At 38.3% G+C, this 17,193-nt stretch overlaps 1 protein-coding gene across 1 annotated transcript in view; it reads left to right on the top strand.

The window, feature by feature from the left end:
* The window catches only part of LOC104143280 (macrophage mannose receptor 1), a 37,087-nt gene that overhangs the window by 498 nt on the left and 19,396 nt on the right, over positions 1-17,193 (top strand). Inside the window, exons 2-13 of the mRNA XM_068934636.1 lie at positions 1,488-1,889; positions 2,878-3,051; positions 5,965-6,123; positions 7,025-7,138; positions 7,639-7,773; positions 8,672-8,854; positions 10,571-10,728; positions 11,484-11,597; positions 11,910-12,025; positions 12,385-12,533; positions 14,672-14,871; positions 16,280-16,407. Of these exons, the coding sequence (XP_068790737.1) occupies positions 1,488-1,889; positions 2,878-3,051; positions 5,965-6,123; positions 7,025-7,138; positions 7,639-7,773; positions 8,672-8,854; positions 10,571-10,728; positions 11,484-11,597; positions 11,910-12,025; positions 12,385-12,533; positions 14,672-14,871; positions 16,280-16,407 (2,032 nt within the window). The remainder of the gene's footprint in view (positions 1-1,487; positions 1,890-2,877; positions 3,052-5,964; positions 6,124-7,024; positions 7,139-7,638; positions 7,774-8,671; positions 8,855-10,570; positions 10,729-11,483; positions 11,598-11,909; positions 12,026-12,384; positions 12,534-14,671; positions 14,872-16,279; positions 16,408-17,193) is intronic.

Below are 17,193 nucleotides of genomic sequence, written 5' to 3'. Positions count from 1 at the left end.
CTTTTGGTGTCTGGGTTATGGTTACCAAAATCAGGCAGGAAAACCTGAGGGGTGGTAAAATATGGAATTATTTGAGGGATGTTAAGACGTTCACAGATGATGGTTGTGCTATCCAGAGAGACTAAGTGATTACAGAAAAGAATTATTTTCATTCTGTTCTTGCTGTTTTGAACAGATGCTGAATTCACTGGCATTGACTGGGTGGATGAAGCAAACTTTATATGAAGTAACGTTGGGTTAGGTTTGGGAAAGTTATTGCAGAATTGCACTAATAATATTATTGACCTCTGTTTAGTTGCACTTCTACAGTAGATGTTAAATAGTTGGCCTTTGAAGACCTGTATGTTTAAGGGTAAATCCTTTCAGCTGTGTAATTATTGAGTTGAACTGTTTATTATGGCTCGTCTCAGAGTTTCTGGGTTTTTAGTTGCTCACGGTATCACTGCAGGGACAGAATAGTTTTTTTCAGTGCACTGTATATTACTGATTAAATTGATTTCAAAATTTTTCAGACTTTCTATGAAATTTCTTGGGTTTTTTTCTGCATTTGTATTATATATGACATCCAGTGATGACATCCATAAAAATATGTTGGGCATCAAAATAGGTTATGAATCCCACAAACTTTCAAGGGAAATAGAACCAGCTGGGTCACAAAAAATGCCATAAAGCGGCAGAGCAAATTTGTGTGCGTGGCTCGCTTTTTCCACTGAAAAGCTTTTAGGACTCAAAATAGCTCGGCTGTTTCTACTTTACATTGCAGTAAACTTAATCCAAGAAATGAAGTGGAGTTCTAGGGATTCAATTGCTGTTACAGGTGGACCTTTTAACTTCCATAGACCTTTCCAAGTGGTGGTCGAATGGCACAATTATCCAGTCGTTGCTTCTTTCTCGGTGTCATACCTAGTTTTACATCAATATGGTTCTTAGTAGATGCTGCAGGTCTTGTAGGTCAGCAAGGCCAATGAGCCCAGGGTACCCTCTATGAGGTTCAGAGTTGTTCACCCAGATTTATACAGTGAAAAGAAAGGGAAATCTGGATTTAGGAGGGGGAAGACAATTGGCTTAGCAAAAATGACTGTGACCCACCAGGAGACCTTTAAGATCTTGCAGGGTCAGAAAATTTCAGATTTGAGAGATCTACAAGGTCATGCACCTGAAGACACACGGGAAACAGGGTAATAGTGATAACAGTGAGGTTGAGGGAGTTCACATGACTAATATAAATCAATTCAGTAAGCTGTGCTTAGCTCTGCTGATGCTACTGGATGCCACCAATCCACATATGATCACACATAAAGGACATAGCCTATTGCCTACCTGATTGTTTTTTGATTGATAAAATTGACATTGTTCTTGACTCTATTAAAAAACATCATAGTTGTATCTGAATCCTATTCATTTATGTGAAGTAGAACCATGTGTCTTATATACACTATACGTATATTACATACCAACAATATATTTTGCATTATTTCATTTCACAGATATTGAAATATTTTTAATTTACAATAAAGCAAGCAAGCTCTGCCTTCAGGCTTCTATTGCACAGTCAGTTAGAACGGCTACTTGCCATCAAGACAATGAATCACAAAAATTCAGGTGGGTCACCGATCACCAGCTTATGAGCGTGAAACTCAACCTGTGCTTAGGCGTGCTTTCAAAGGAAGATCAGGCTGCGATCACCCTGTATCCATGTAACCAAATAAGTGAGCTTCAGTGGTGGGACTGCAGAAATGAAAGCCTTCTTGCAATCCAAGGAGAAGATTTGTTTTTCAGTCCGGGCAATGGAGAACATGATAATGTTATGCTAAAGAAGGGGCTGAGTGCAAAGAATAATTGGAAAATCTACGGAACTACAGATGTTTTATGTTCCCATGGATATGAAGGTATAACATAAAACTGATTCTTTCACCCTTTGCACTATTTTTTGTGAGGGTTTGAGAGTTTTGAGTTTTTGAATATTCTGATTCTTTCAGTGACCATCAGAGTTTCGAAAATCTGGGTACTCAGGGCATTAGCCTTGAACTTGCTTTCATATTTATGGCTATCGTAGGTACTCTCTAAAGTAACTATTACTCACCATGCAAGGTAAGTACACTGTTAATAGAGAGTATAAATAACGAGGACTACTGTATACAGCAACACAGAGACAAAATTACATCTTCAAGTAAAAGACAATGTGGGTGAGCTGGGAGAGGGCTGGAAATAACAGTGTAGGTGGAGGAAGTGTGGCTTTTCTAATTCATCAGTTGAGGATAATCACAGCATAATTATTATTACTGATGCAGTTATCCTTTGTAATTAGCTGGAGTCTGATTGTTCCAAAAGGCTTTTGCACATCCAAAACAAATGTTCTGAAAACTATTCTTTAGGATAGTTGCAGTATTAATCCTTCAGCCTTGCTTGTGGGAGCTGCTCTACTGTGTGTGAAATACTTAAATGGTCACTGCAATAACAGTATAGAGAAGGGTTGTCTAACATGATGTTTACTTTTGTCAACAAGTAGGACATCTAAATATTAGTTCCTCCTATTGCACATATTACACAAATCTTAAAATTGTTTAAAATAGTAGTATCTTAGGGTAGACCTGTGGGGCTTTATTAATAGATCTTGAAAGCATCTGCATTAGAACAAAAATCTGGTTGTAGACCTCAGCTATGAACTATTGCTTTATATCATAATGACACTGCTCTACAAAATATTTCAGCAACTTAAGTTTGAAAAGCCACTGAAATGCGTTTTGCTATGGTAATGAGAGAGATAACGTGGAAGGCACTTCAAAGTACAATTCACTCATTAGCACAGACTTCACATTTTTCACAGTTTACATGAATTTGTTATTGTTTTCCATACTGTTTTTGTTGTTTTCTTAGAGACCTTTACATTGCTAGGAAATGCTTTTGGGGCGCCCTGTGTATTCCCTTTCATGTACAATAAGCAGTGGTACTCTGAGTGCACAGATGCTGGCAGGTCAGATGGCTGGCTCTGGTGTGGAACAACTGCAGACTATGACACAGACCAGCGATACGGATTTTGCCCATTAAAAGGTAAGTTTTCTGTTCTCACACAGCTTCCCTCAATGAGGTCTTGGCAAGCCAGCACTAGTAGACTATCAGTATCATTATAATGACGCATTATTTACAAGATACAATTTTGCTATCTGATGTATTGTCACATCCTGGAGTGTTCTACATAAGGCAGTAACACAACATGTTGCTGAAAGACGTGCAAAAAAGTGTGATTAGAGTAAAATAGCATGCAGTTTCCCATAATTGTGGTGGCATTGCTGAGCTGCACAATAATTTTGAGTCTTTTGCTATTTCCCAGAAGGGATATGTGCTATCACCATTGTACAACCCTTTTCTGAGAGACTCTCTTTGGGATGTATGTGAACACAAAAATGAGTGCTGTAGGAAGATTAATGATGAGGTTAACATTTCAGACTGTCTGAATCCCATGTGGAACTTTTTTTCTTTTTTTTACTTAAAGTGGAATGTGTCTTTTTAACCATCCTATTAAGCCCTCTTGACTTCATTTGGAAAGCAGCCTTTTCACTCCTCCAGGCAACTGCCTGCCACCCCTGGCATTTCTCTACTACTTCAAGGACCTTCTGGAAATTTTCTTTTGCTGTAGTCACTTCCCTCTTCATGTCCCTTGATGGCTTTATTTCTGGCAGGTGAGCTTTGTTTTTAAAGGTGTTGAAAACTCTTCCTGACATTTCTCAGTTCTCCCCTGTCTTACTTCTCATTGCTCCAGTTCAACATTATGTCTTTTATTATTGAAATGCCCCATTACTCCAGTTGATTCATAATGTGTTTTCGGCATGATTCAAACCATAGTCAAAGGCTTTCTAGGATGCTGAGCCTAAATGGCATGTGACATAAGGTCGATTAACAATTTTCAAAGCTTCTGAAAGCTGATCCCAGATGTCAGCTTGTCTTTTAATTTAGTTCCAGACTGGTTTTTCGTAAAAAATCAAATATCTGATTCAGTTTTGTATTATGTTTTATTTAACATACATAGATCTACAGCAGAGCAAAGAAAAAAAAAAGATAATCTTAAGGGGTGAAATGTAACCCAGTAACTTCGCAGTGCCCAGACTCTGAAAGCTGTGTGACAGATACATTCAGAAACACTTTGCAGGAGGAATTTATCTAAGAACTGTTTGATTCTAAATTCAGTTCTAGAGTTGATTCTCACAGCCCTCAGTGGGAACTCATGTCCAGAAAAAGGAGATGTTGTGTACGTTTTCATAGATTTCATCTAGGATTTCTGCTGCAGCACGCCATGCAATATATTTTTCTATGCCATCACTTCCTTTGTAGAGCTGTAGTATTTCCTGAATTACACAGAATAACAGAATGGTTGAGGTTGGAAGGGACCTCTGGAGATCACTTACTCCAACTACAACTCCAACTCCCTCCTCAAGCAGGGTCTTCTAGAGCATGTTTCCCAGGATTGCATCCAGGCAGGTTTTGAATATCTCCAGGGAAGGAGACTCCACTGCCTCTCTGGGCAACCTCTTCCAGGCCTCAGTCATCCTCACAGTGAAGAAGTTTTTCCTCAGGTTCAGATGGAACTTCCTGTGGTTCAGTTTCTGCCCGTTGCCTCTTGTCCTGTTGCTGGGCACCACGGAGAAGAGTCGGACCCCATCCTCTCAACACCCTCCCTTCAGACATTTGGACACATTGAGGAGATCCCCCAGGCCCAGCTCTCTTAGCCTTTCTTCTTGGGAGACACGCTGCAGGCGTTTTATCGTCTTCGTAGCCCTCCGCTGGACTCTCTCCAGGAGCTCCATGTCTCTCTTGCACTGGGGAGCCCAGAACTGGACACAGTACTCCAGGGGAGGCCTCCCCAGGGCTGAGTAGAGGGGGACGATCACCTCCCTCGACTTGCTGGCAACACTCTGCCTAATGCAGCCCAGGATCCCCTTGGCCTTCTTGGCCACACGGGCACACTGCTGGCTCATGCTTAACTTGTTGTCCACCAGCACTCCCAGGTCCTTCTCTGCGGAGCTGCTTTCCAGCAGGTCAACCCCCGGCCTGTACTGGTGCAATGGGGTTATGCCTCCCTAGGGGCAGGACCCTGCACTTGCCTTTGTGAACTTCGTGAGGTTCGTCTCTGCCCATCTCTCCGGCTTGTCCAGGTCCCCCTGAATGGCAGCACAACCCTCTGGTGTATCAGCCCCTCCCCCCAGTTTAGTATCGTCAGCAAACTTGCTGAGGGTGCACTCTGTGCCTTCATGCAGGTCACTGATGAATAAGTTGAACAAGACTGGACCCGGGACTGACCCCTGGGGGACACGGCTAGCTACAGGCCTCCAACTAGACTCTGCGCCACTGACCACAGTCCTCTGAGCTCGGCCATCCAGCCAGTTCTCAATCCACCTCACCATCCTCTCATCCAGCCCGCACTTCCTGAGCTTGCCAATGAGGATGATGGGAGATGGTGTCAAAAGCTTTGCTGAAGTCAGGGTAGACAACATCCACTGCTCTCCCCTCATCTACCCAGCCAGTCACTCCGTCATAGAAGGCTATCAGGTTGGTCAAGCATGACTTTCCCTTTGGTGAATCCGTGCTGACTACTCCTGACCACCTTCTTGTCCTCCGCATGCTTAGAGATGTCACCCAGGATGAGCTAGCTGTTCCATCACCTTTTGAGGGATGGAGGTGAGGCTGACAGGCCCGTAGTTGCCTGGCTCCTCCTTCTTGCCCTTTTGGAAGAATTATGCATCTTCACTCAGCTGGAAGCAACATGTGCCGCATATACCTACTTGTGAATTTACAGGCTTTAACTTCATCCTTCCCTATCCTGCTCTTAACATTTTCAGTTCAGTTCAGCTGTTCTTGAAAGAACAGCACTGTGACATTTAATGAGAATGTCATGTATAATGAGAACCCATAACTCATTTTTCTCTGGCCTAGTCACTGTTACCACAAAAATAATTATTTTTCTCACAGATGAAGACACCACTTGGACTACAGATCTTTTAACAAATGTCCGCTATCAGATAAACTTGGAATCAGCTCTCACATGGCATCAAGCAAGTAAAAGCTGTCAGCAACAGAATGCAGAATTACTAAGTATCACTGACATTCATGAACAAATATATCTTAAAGGTGAGGAAAAAAACCAAACCCTGACTAACATATAGTATCTTTTCAGTGTATCATCACAGCAAGAACTAGCTGATCTGGTTTTGGCCAAAGTCTATGTGCTAAATATGGAGTAAGTGAACAAAATCTATTTGATACTACAAATTCGTATCAAAATCACTGACAAGTTTAAACAAAATTCAGTGAAAGTACTGCAACATTCTCTAAGTGTAACATTCTAGCTTTGTATTTAGAAACATTATTTCATTTTGAAGTTTAGCAGTTTTTTTAAAGAGGAAATATTTTCTGGAAATTAAATGAAAATTTCACTATTGGTTAAAAACAACTTTTAAAACAAACTGAAAATAAGAGAAAAGATATATCTTTGTGACAAAAGAAAGATATGTTTTCTGTTAAATGCAATTTGACATCTAATTTTTTCAGTCATTTGATGAACTGAAGAATATCAGTCATTCTTCATTTTCCAAATTATGGCTCTACCTACCCAAGTATTTTTGGAGGAATGGCAAGTCTCTTGTTATTTTAGTGATGAATTTGACTTCTGAGAATCTTAGTGTGAGCATTTGCATTTACACTGTGCAAATATTTCCACTAAAATAATTCTGGTGCTGCTAAAAAAATTAGGCTATTTTACAATATAACTTCCATCCTAAATTTGGTCTGTGACATCTCATCTGTGCTGATTTTGCAATAGATGACAAGAAGACTAAGAGAGATTTTTCTTTGTTTGCATTCTACATTGATCAAAGCTTTGGCACATATCCGTTTATCAACTATCTCCGTATCTGAACATATTTGTAGTATTTTATTTAAGAATTACAACAAACTTCCTATAGACATTATTAATGACTGTTGCTTATAAAAAAGTGATTGACAGCTTACTTATTTTCTTTTGGCTACTTAGCATTAATGGAAAATACAGATTCTGCACTGTGGATTGGACTTAACAGACTGGACTTGAGGAGCGGATGGGAATGGATTGGAGGCAGTCCTTTCCGGTACTTAAACTGGGCTCCAGGTAGCTATGACTTTCTTTGATTCCCTGTTTCTGAAGATAAAGTATATATGCCTCAAATACAGATTTAAATTCTATTCTCTGGTTATCTGGATATGAGTGAAAGAAGGACTTTAGCATTACATCAAAATAATATGTGTTTTAGCTTTTCTTGGGAGTTATATTAATATAAACCAGAACTCTTTGTATTGCAAAAATATTTTGTCTCTGAAAAGCAAAGTTACCCTTCACGTAGATATTCTGGCCTACAGCAACATAAGCAATATTAAAAGTCAGAAGATTGAATGGGTTACATGTTCATGTCCACTTAAATGATACTATATTTACATGCAGATATTCCCACTACAAGATCTCTTAGTCCTCACAGAAGCTGTGAAAGACATGGTCTTTGGGGTTGTCAGTTCACCAGGAATGATTTTTGCTGTCTGTTTTAGAGCTTAGAGCACTACTTGGTGTTCAAGGGAGTTCACGCTTTTTTGGTACCTTTTGTACCTTTCCCAAAGGAAGTCCATCTCCAGAACCCGGAAAAATCTGTGCAGTTTTGAATCCTGAAAAGAAAGCTAAATGGCAAAACTGGGAATGTGATCAAAAACTTGGTTACATTTGTAAAAGAAGGAACTCCACCTTGATTCTCTCAGGTATGTTCATAAATGCTGGTAATTAAAAATAGAATCTATTAGCTGAATTGTATGGTATTTCAGTTGACAAAGATAACTTCATTAGAACTAAAAACTTTGTCAGCCAGGATTTTCACAGAGCAGGTGCACCTCTTTGTTAATCGAGTCCGCTTTTTACAGCTCTTGCACCCTTTGTAGGCTGGATCTCCAGTCTCACAACACACAGAATGAAACAGGTAAAAGGAAAAGAACAGAAAACGTGATCCGTCTGTCAGTGTTCCTGACAGTCAAGTCTCTCCTTTGGACTAGTGGACATAAAAAGGGAGAACAAACTAGAAAATTATTTTCAGAAGGGGGAAGGAAGTAAAAATAACAAAATGTAAAGGAAGAAAGATTGCAAAGATAAGGATATTTTAAGTGAGTAACTACTTTCCTGTTGATGTTTCCCTATTTGTAGAGCTAGTTCTAAAGAGGCCTGGATGTTTCTTGCTCTATCAATATACTTTTTTTTTTTTTTTTTAAGAATTCTTAAGCATTCTATGTCAGCTGCAGATAATTTCTGATGTTTAGTTAAACAACAAATAGGTACTAAAGTAATACAGAAGCTGTTGAGATTAATACAGTCTGAAAGACTTTCAGCAACATGAAACATTTAAAGCAGTCTGAACATATAAGAACCTTACAATTTGTATTAAATAATATCTCTATTCAAAATTCTTCATTTTGCATGTTAAAACCACCAACTTCGGAATCATGTTTATGATTGATGCGTTTTGTATACATTGTCTCATTACAATGACAATTTCCAGAGAAAATTCTTAGTCTTAGAGCTTTTACACAGAATAAGTGAAAATATTATCAATGTAATGTCCTTTGCATTGCATTTGAACTCCTCTGAAACACTGACATTTATTTCTAGGCGACTTTGGGCCTATTACTTGCCCAGATGGGTGGGTGCCATATGTAGGTCACTGTTACAAGATCTTCAGGGAGATCAAAGTATGGAAAGAAGCTTTGACCTCCTGTCAAAAGGAAGACAGTCACCTGGCCAGCATCCATCACCTTGAAGAACACAGCTTTATAGTGTCTCGGCTTGGGTACAGTGAGTATTTCCAAGGTGCCCTTTGCCTACATGTCCACATGGATAAAGTACCAGTTAGCTAGTAGAATTTGGATAAATTTAGGTATAACAATTCTATGAACATGAAAGATTGCAACCAAAGAAATACAAGGACCCACAGGTCTGGCAGTGCTAAGGTGGTGCAGCACTTTCTGTTTCAAAGCTGACGCCTCCTTGTGGTCTGCAACTTGCAGACTTACTCTACAGTCCTGACATGTACCTTGCCTTGTATGAGTGCAGGAGAATATCAGTCATCCTGGTAAGAGACTTTCTCAGCAAAAGTATTTTGAAATATTGCCTCTCGTTTGAAAGAGGTCTTTTAATGGAAAATATTGTAGTTGGACTACTTTCTGTGCACACTGGAAACTTACATTGCGGCTCTAAATCATTCCCTGTGTCTTCTCCGTTACCCAGTACCCAGATCAGCAAGTTCATGGGGCTCTGTAAAAGTGATGGAAGAAACCTATTAAAGAGAAGTTTAGCTCTTTACACTGGTAATCACCAAATGGATGCAATCAGCAAAGTCAGCTGAGGTGATTTCCAGGCAGTCTGCTGTGAAATTGCTTGGGCTTTCTGAAGAGCCGTACTCGGGTAACTGGATCTAAATTGTCACCTTGATCTGACCGCATCTTTTCTAATACCCCTGACAGAACTAAGAGGAGTCTGCAAACATGTTGCTATGTTTTGGCCTTGTTAACTGTTCTGCTTTTTTCATGGTTAGAGGTAGTAAAAGCCCTAATTAACTGTAGGAAAAATGAAAGATGGTCAAGACAGAAACAAATTTATTTTTTCAGCATAAGTAATTTATCTAATTAGTGTCCAACCATCCTCACAGCTAGTTCCTACCAGGAGATACTTTTTGTTTCCTATAATTTTTGGTTCTGGTCTCATATCCTAATTTAGTGACTACTGAAGAAATTGTGAATATCCTTCCATTTCTTTTACTTTTTTTCTCTTTCTTTCTGTCTTTCTTTCTGTCTTTCTTTCTCTGTATTTCTATTTATCTGTCTTGTCTTCTTGTCTTTCTTATCTGTCTATCTGTCTACTTCATTTTGGTTGATTGCTCTTCAGTAAGAATACCTAAAACTAGAGGATCATGCAATGATTTAGATTGTAAGAGACCCCGGCGTTCATCTGGTCTAGCCTCTGCTGAAAACAGGGCCAGCTTCAAAGTTAGATTGGTTTGATGAGGGCCTTCTCCTGCTGAGTTTTGGATGGCGCTGGAATTTCGGTTTTAACTTTTTACCTACAGAAATGATCTAGGGCTTGGGGACTGGGCTTAGGGCATTCCCTAGCTTTTCTCATTTTGCTGAAAGAAATTTAAAACATTCACATCCAATGTTAGATAAAACAGTATTTTAAAATCTGACCGCCAAACCTAAAAACTTACTGTTCACACATTTCTATCATATCACCGTTGTGCATTTGCATTAGGCTAGTAATTTTCCCACTGCTGTGAAGAAGAGAAGCAAAATTTTTTGATTCAGTGCAAGGACTTTACTACAGCCTAAGTTTCCTAAGCATACTGTCTTTATTCTAATATGTACATGAACATTTTATCTTATAAAAGAATCATGTAGCCCACTAAGTAAGTTTATGCTTTATGAAAGGGATTATATGTTCTAGAGCTTGAGGTTGCTGGGGAAAGGATTCAGTGATATAAGAGGTCTTTTCTAGTTCTATGTTCCCATGTTTTAGAACCAACAGATAAGCTATGGATTGGACTGAACGATCATAAGATTCAAATGTATTTTGAATGGAGTGACGGTACTCCTGTGACATACACAAAATGGCAGCTGGGAGAGCCATCCAGCACAAACAACAGGCCAGAAGATTGTGTACTTATCAAGGGACAGGTAAAATTTCTATATACGTTTGACTTAAATATTGCAATTAACTTCTTAAAAAAAAAAAAAGGTCTACTATTTCAGCAACTAGTTAGGGCCTGAAAAGGGGATATGAAGACACAGAATGAGACTCAGATATCAGCTTTTTTCTTTCTTTCCTTTCTTTCTTTCTTTTTCTTTTCTTTTTTCTTTTTTTTTAAGAACGCATTACTGCTTTACTTGTGAAATTTTCTCCTAAAGTTCAGCTAAAGGTCACCACTGAGCTTCCTGGGACTATGAAGAAGGTCTCTGAATGTACTTGGAGGATGAACTCCTAATTTAACAACCTTTTTCTTGTTTCTTTTCACATGCCACAATGGTGGCATGTGCGGATCCCCGCTACCCCTTTTGCACCTGCTCGTTGACCCTTCTGCTCTGCCCTTTTACTGCATAGCACGACTTGTGGTGTGACAGCCCTATAAAATCCATCTGGAACCAGCTCTAGCCAAAAAGGAGCCTGGAAACTCTGCACCCTCATCCCCTGTCATCACTGCTAGGAGTAGCTGTACTACATAAGCCACACCGTTGTTTCACTGAATGTGAGGAGATTTATTTGAGGAGATTTATTTTTAATGTGAGGAGATTTATTTTTACTATCATTAGGAAGATTGTATAAGGAAAAAAAAATTTCTGTATCAAAGTTAGAAAGAGAAAGACAATGAACAGTGTTCTTAAAACTATCCTTCTCATCTCATTGCTATTTCTTTCTTTTTCCTTCCACATAGGATGGCTATTGGGCAGACTATGTCTGTGAGAAGAAAGCTGGTTATATTTGTAAGAGAAAACCTATACCTCAAACAGCTGGAGAAAAGGAAAGCACTGATGTAGGCTGCAAAAAAGTAAGTATTCCAGAATGGAACGTTAATTTTCCAGATCAAATAGAGACTTTTTCTCAGAAAAATCTAGAATTATTTGGAAGTCAAGTCATTACATTTTATCATAAAATTTCTTCTTCTCTCAGTTATTTTAAACTTTATTAAGACATCTACAGAAACTGCTTGGAAGGAAGCTGTAATTTTACTGTAAAGACTTGCTGTTTCATGAATATTCATGATTATTGTACTTCATTCATTTCTAAATTGTATCACTCACTCAACACATGCTATCACAATTATTTAAACTCATGTGGAGATCTTGAAACCATGTTACAGGGCTGGAGAAGATATGGATTCTACTGCTATTTTATTGGACATGTACCAGCAACATTTTCAGAAGCAAACAAAACTTGTGAAGGGGAAGAAGGTTACTTCGCCACAGTGGAAAGTAGGTATGACAATGAATTTTCCTTGGCTTTTAAATAGGTAAAGGTTGTATGTTCTAAAATACTCTTGAAGTAGTTCTCAATTCTAACACAATATCGAATTACAAATTATCTAAATTACAGATGAATTGAACAAAAAAGTCTCATTTTTGTTTGATAATTTACATGGAATCATAATTCCATTGCAAGGTCCTCTTCCCTAATCTGAAACAAAAACATGAAAAAATCATCCATTTTGCCATGGAGAAAGAGAATCATCCATTTTGCCATGGAGAAAGAGAAAGGGAATCATCATCAGATTAGATAAATACAATCTGAATAAATGATTTTGTTTTCACCTACATTTATTATGACCCTTTTTACAGATACGAACAAGCTTATTTGACTAGTCTTGTTGGGCTGAGGCCTGAGAAATATTTCTGGCTCGGTCTCTCTGATGTGGATGACCAAGGCACTTTCAGTTGGGCCAATGGTGAAGCCGTCTCCTTCACACACTGGGGTGCAGCAGAGCCTGGTAAGTGCCAGGACAGAGTGCAGTGGGTGCTCTGGGCTTGCTGTCCTTATTTGGTTTGCATAAGTGACGTTCTCTGAATTCCATTCTTTAGCCTTTGAACATATTTTTTTCAGGAACTGACAGTTCTCAGAACCCATCTTTGAATTTCAAAGGGATCATTTGAATTTCAGTTTTATATAGGACTTCTGATATACTTACCCTGTCAGATTAACCTTTTGGCTCGCCTTCACAAAGGGAATCTTAATAAGAATATGAGCAATAAAACTTTTCTAAACTCATCAAGGGAAGACAGTCTTCCGGGTAGTCTGCAGTGCTAGTGGATGACCAGAGTGCAAAAGGTGTGCTTGGAGATCAGTCTGTAACAGTGAAGAAAAATTAATTTTTTGCAACTGTGTTGACTGAGGAAGAAACTGGGCTTTCTGTGCTTGAAACTTTCTTTGTGGGGGTCTGATTGAAGCTTGTTGCAAGCTGGAACACCAGGAGAATAGACTATGGGAAAAATAGAGGAGTTGAAGAGTGACAAGTTGTCAGGACTAAGGAAAGATGAAAAGGCATCCAAGATGTTAAGTAAACTATTAGCTTCAGTGTGTAAGTACCTGTTGAAAACTGTCTTGATAGCTAACAGCTGAAAGAAGGCAAATTTGGTGCCAGCTTTTATTTAGTGCCATCCAGGGAGAAGTGGGGAAATATAGACTAATGAGTCATGGGTAGATTAGTTGAAACTCTAATAAAGAATAGAAGAGAATATGTTGAGGAAGAAATATAAAATTGCTTTTGTAAGGGAAGGTCATGCCCACAAATCTCTTGGAGCTCCCTGCAGGAGCCAATAAGGATATGGATAAATGAAATCTAGTTAGTGTGGCCTATCTCAATTATCAAAAGCCTTTCAGCAACGTCCATCAGATTTTAAAGAAGCTAATCTGCCCTGACACAAGAAAGCTCTTTATATGAACACAAGGTTTGGTTAAAGACAGGGAATGCAAGTGAGAAATTAATGCCTAGTTTTTATGGGCAGAGAAAGTGCTTACCATTAAAGTCCTACAATGATCTAGGCCAAAAGCCATGCTGTTCAATGTATTTACAGACAATCTGGGAAAGGTTGTGAACAGTGAAGTGACAAAAATTTGCCAACGATACTAAATTATTTCTGGTAGTGAAGATGGGTCTGTGAGAAATTGCAGGAGGATCTTAGGAGAGTGATTGACTGAGAATGATCAGTAAAATGGGAGGTGAAATTGCATGCAAATAAAGTGCAAAGTATGAGCTGATTGTTCACAGTCTCATTCAGTGCAATAAACACAGGTTACAGAGTGAAGGTAGTAAGATTCGCATTATATAAAAGCAGATTTTACACATCTTTATATAACATGTAGCTGAAGGATGGAGTTCCTTGGCATAGGATAGTGTATGTATTTAAAGTTTACATATATTCAGGGAAAGAGTGGACTAGCTCATAAAAAAGAAACCCACTGAGAGTCCTTAAACATCTAGAAGCCATTTCCAGTCAGGAAGCTGCTGAACCAGGAATGTTGGAAGATTAGGAAATACTCAAAAAAAGACAGTATATGAGATCCATGAGACTATCAGTCGAAAATCTGTTGCTTTCAGTTTCATATGTGGTTAGAATTTTCTCTTCATTTTCCTGGAGATATTCATATCTATTCAAATTCTTGAGTGTTTTCTTGTTAAAGAAAATACATCACAGGATGTATTTTATCATAGCTGTGTTGATGTTGGTATACTTGCCCTACATATGCACTGAAGGCTTGATTTTCATTTATAGGAAAAGCACTAGTGACTGAGGAAATGTTGCTTAAGGTGGTATAAAGCAGACTTAATGTGAGTGGGAATGAAGTTCTCTCTTGCTAATATAGGTTTTCACTGTAACAGAATAAGACCTATTTTATATCTATAACATTTGTTATGAAGGAAATCAAAAATAAAAGAGGAGGATCCCAAACTGATTATGACCTCCTCAAACAGAAACTACTAGTCTTGGGCTGTGTGAAAAATGTCTAAAATGTAATTCTACTTTTGAAGTGTTATTGTACTGCAAGAAGGAAGGGGGCACTGTCCAAAGTTTGTAAGTAATTTAGACTGTATAAAACACCTAGCCTGTTTTTTTTTTTCTTATAAAGGAAGGAAGCCAGGATGTGTTGCCATGAGAACTGGACGCGCATCTGGATTATGGGATGTTCTTGACTGTAAGACAAAGCAAAAATTTATCTGTAAACAGTGGGCAAAAGGTGCAACAGCCCCACCTATTCCAACCACAGCTCTGGTCCCCATGTGCCATGAAGGCTGGATATCAAATACCCATAGTAGTTCCTGCTTTAAAGTAAGTACATAAACAGTGAAAGGAAGAAGAAAGGCTGTGTGCTGCTTCATTTGAATAAGAAAAAAAAAGAGGAAAAAAGAAGGGACTTTTCATTTTGCAATATCTGAGATTGAAATATAGCCAAAAGAAAAAGAAAAGAGAAAGAAAAGCTCTCCAGGAATTACCTGTGAGAGAGGAGAAACTAAAGAAGAAAGATGAGATTGAAAGGACTTGACACAGTAGATGGGAGATAGAAAGGAAAATCAAGACGTTTGTGTGAGGGGGTAGAATAAATTGGAGCAGCAAATGATAAAAGAAGAATATAGATATGCAGTCCCTGGAATGACATAAGGAAAAGAGGAAAAAAACCAACAATGAAACAACATAATATTTTCAAAATTATTAAGAGACCAATGTCAAAATGTTACATTAAATAGTAGAAGCAGCAAAGCTTGGCTGTTAGCATGGCTCTTTATATCAGATGTGATCACTAGGTTGTGCAAAAATCCCATATTTAGCTGAGCTGCTATGTGAAAGTTCAGGGAATGAGGTAAAGTGTAGTCTGTCCAAAAGCAGGACAAAGCCTAAGGCTGGACCTTTCTAAGGTCAGCACATTCCCACAAAGCAACAGGTAACACCTCAAATTAAAGGTTAATTAAAATAATGTTTATGGAGCACATTTATGAGGGAGTTTCAGATGCACAGTTACAGATAACTTGTATTGAGGTACACTCAGTTATGAAGGCATATGAAAGGACTTTGAATAAGAAGCGCGGGTGGTGCGCAAAGATTGACTTGGGATCATGCAGAGTAAAAAGGTACTAAATAAATCTGAGATGTTAATATTTTTTATCACTGTATTTGAATTAAGGAGTCCTTGTCTTTTTATTACATTAATGTTTTCATTTCTTTCAAACTCACCTGGAACAATAGTTGTTTGGGTTCTGTTTTCCCCAGATCATGAAGTTTCTTTCTTTCTAGCCTTAATCAAACTTGTGTTCATTCTCTGTTAAATTACCAAACTGTTAAGACAACCCATTGCAAATGTGAAGTGAGACATGGGAACCACCATGAGATCATTCTTTTGCCTCTGTCTTCAGACTCCTCTCACGACGTCTTTTCTCTCACCCACAACCACTGTCCTTTCCCTCCTTTTGGAGGGAATCCTGGGTCCTCCTCCAGATAAAACAAGTCAGAGCTGATTTTATTCTCTTCTAATGCTTCCTTTGCTTTGTTACCCCTACGGTAACTAACTAGATCATTCTGTAAGTGTAAAAATTTTGTGACTAGTTAATCAATGGTAGTCCATGTTATTTCACCTATGGAGTATTATTTGAATTGTACGAAACTTCATTTACACATAAGAGAGATTATGTTTCTTTATTTTATTAAAATAGGCACAATACATTTTAAAGTATTTTTTCTCTAGTGTTTTCACAGATCAAATATTGAAAAGAAATCATGGTTTGAAGCTCGACATTTTTGTAGAAAAATAGGAGGGGATTTGGCTACTGTTAATAGTCAGGAGGAGATGCAGTTAGTAAAAAAAGCAATACGGTGAGTGTCTATTCGGTGTTTATCTTACTAGATTTAAGAGATATTTAATATGAACTATTATAAATGTTCTTAGATGATTTCTGAAACATATGAATTCCTTAAAAGCGGAAAAACTTTGTATTACTTTGAAATTTTATCTAATGATGAGTATTTTTAACTGTTTCATGAAAAAAAAAGTTGTTTATATGCAGGAGCTTCATATACCAGTGTCATGATTAATAGATATCGTTTAGGAAGACAAGAAATTGCGGAGATTTTTTTTTTAATAGGGTAGGAAATATGGCCAGTGACTCACCCTATTTTTGATTCACCTTTAAGTAGTCAACACTTGAACCGTTTTCAGAATCAAGAATCAATTTGTGAAGGCATTTCCTTGCCTAAGAGAACAGAACATAGAGGAAATTCAAGATTGATACTATGAATAATGTTGACAAATAAGTCATTGCCACTGAGCCAGTGCACAGGTAGCAATGGCACAATGTCAGTTGTTCTTACAGCTCCTTTGTGGTGTTGATTGTCTTATATAATCTTGCTTCCTTCAAGAAGCAGTCCTTGTCTCAGGTAACAATAACACATTTTTAAAGACATCTGTTATATTTCTAAATTAGTACAATAGTCTTTCCATAGTTCACTATTCCAGGGCCAATGCTTTGCAATTGGGTGCACTGCCGATTACATGAGTTGCCCCAGCACATTCAAACTGGAGATCCCAGCAGCTGTAAGCACTTGCAAAGTCTAGTGAAAGCTACCAGACTACATCAAATAGTCAGGTGAGGTGGGTAAGAG

The sequence above is a fragment of the Struthio camelus genome, chromosome 2 (genome assembly GCF_040807025.1).
Source record: "Struthio camelus isolate bStrCam1 chromosome 2, bStrCam1.hap1, whole genome shotgun sequence".
Taxonomy (NCBI): Eukaryota; Metazoa; Chordata; class Aves; order Struthioniformes; family Struthionidae; genus Struthio; species Struthio camelus.
Note: the sequence above shows the minus strand (reverse complement) of the source record. Positions and strands in the feature narration are given on the sequence as shown.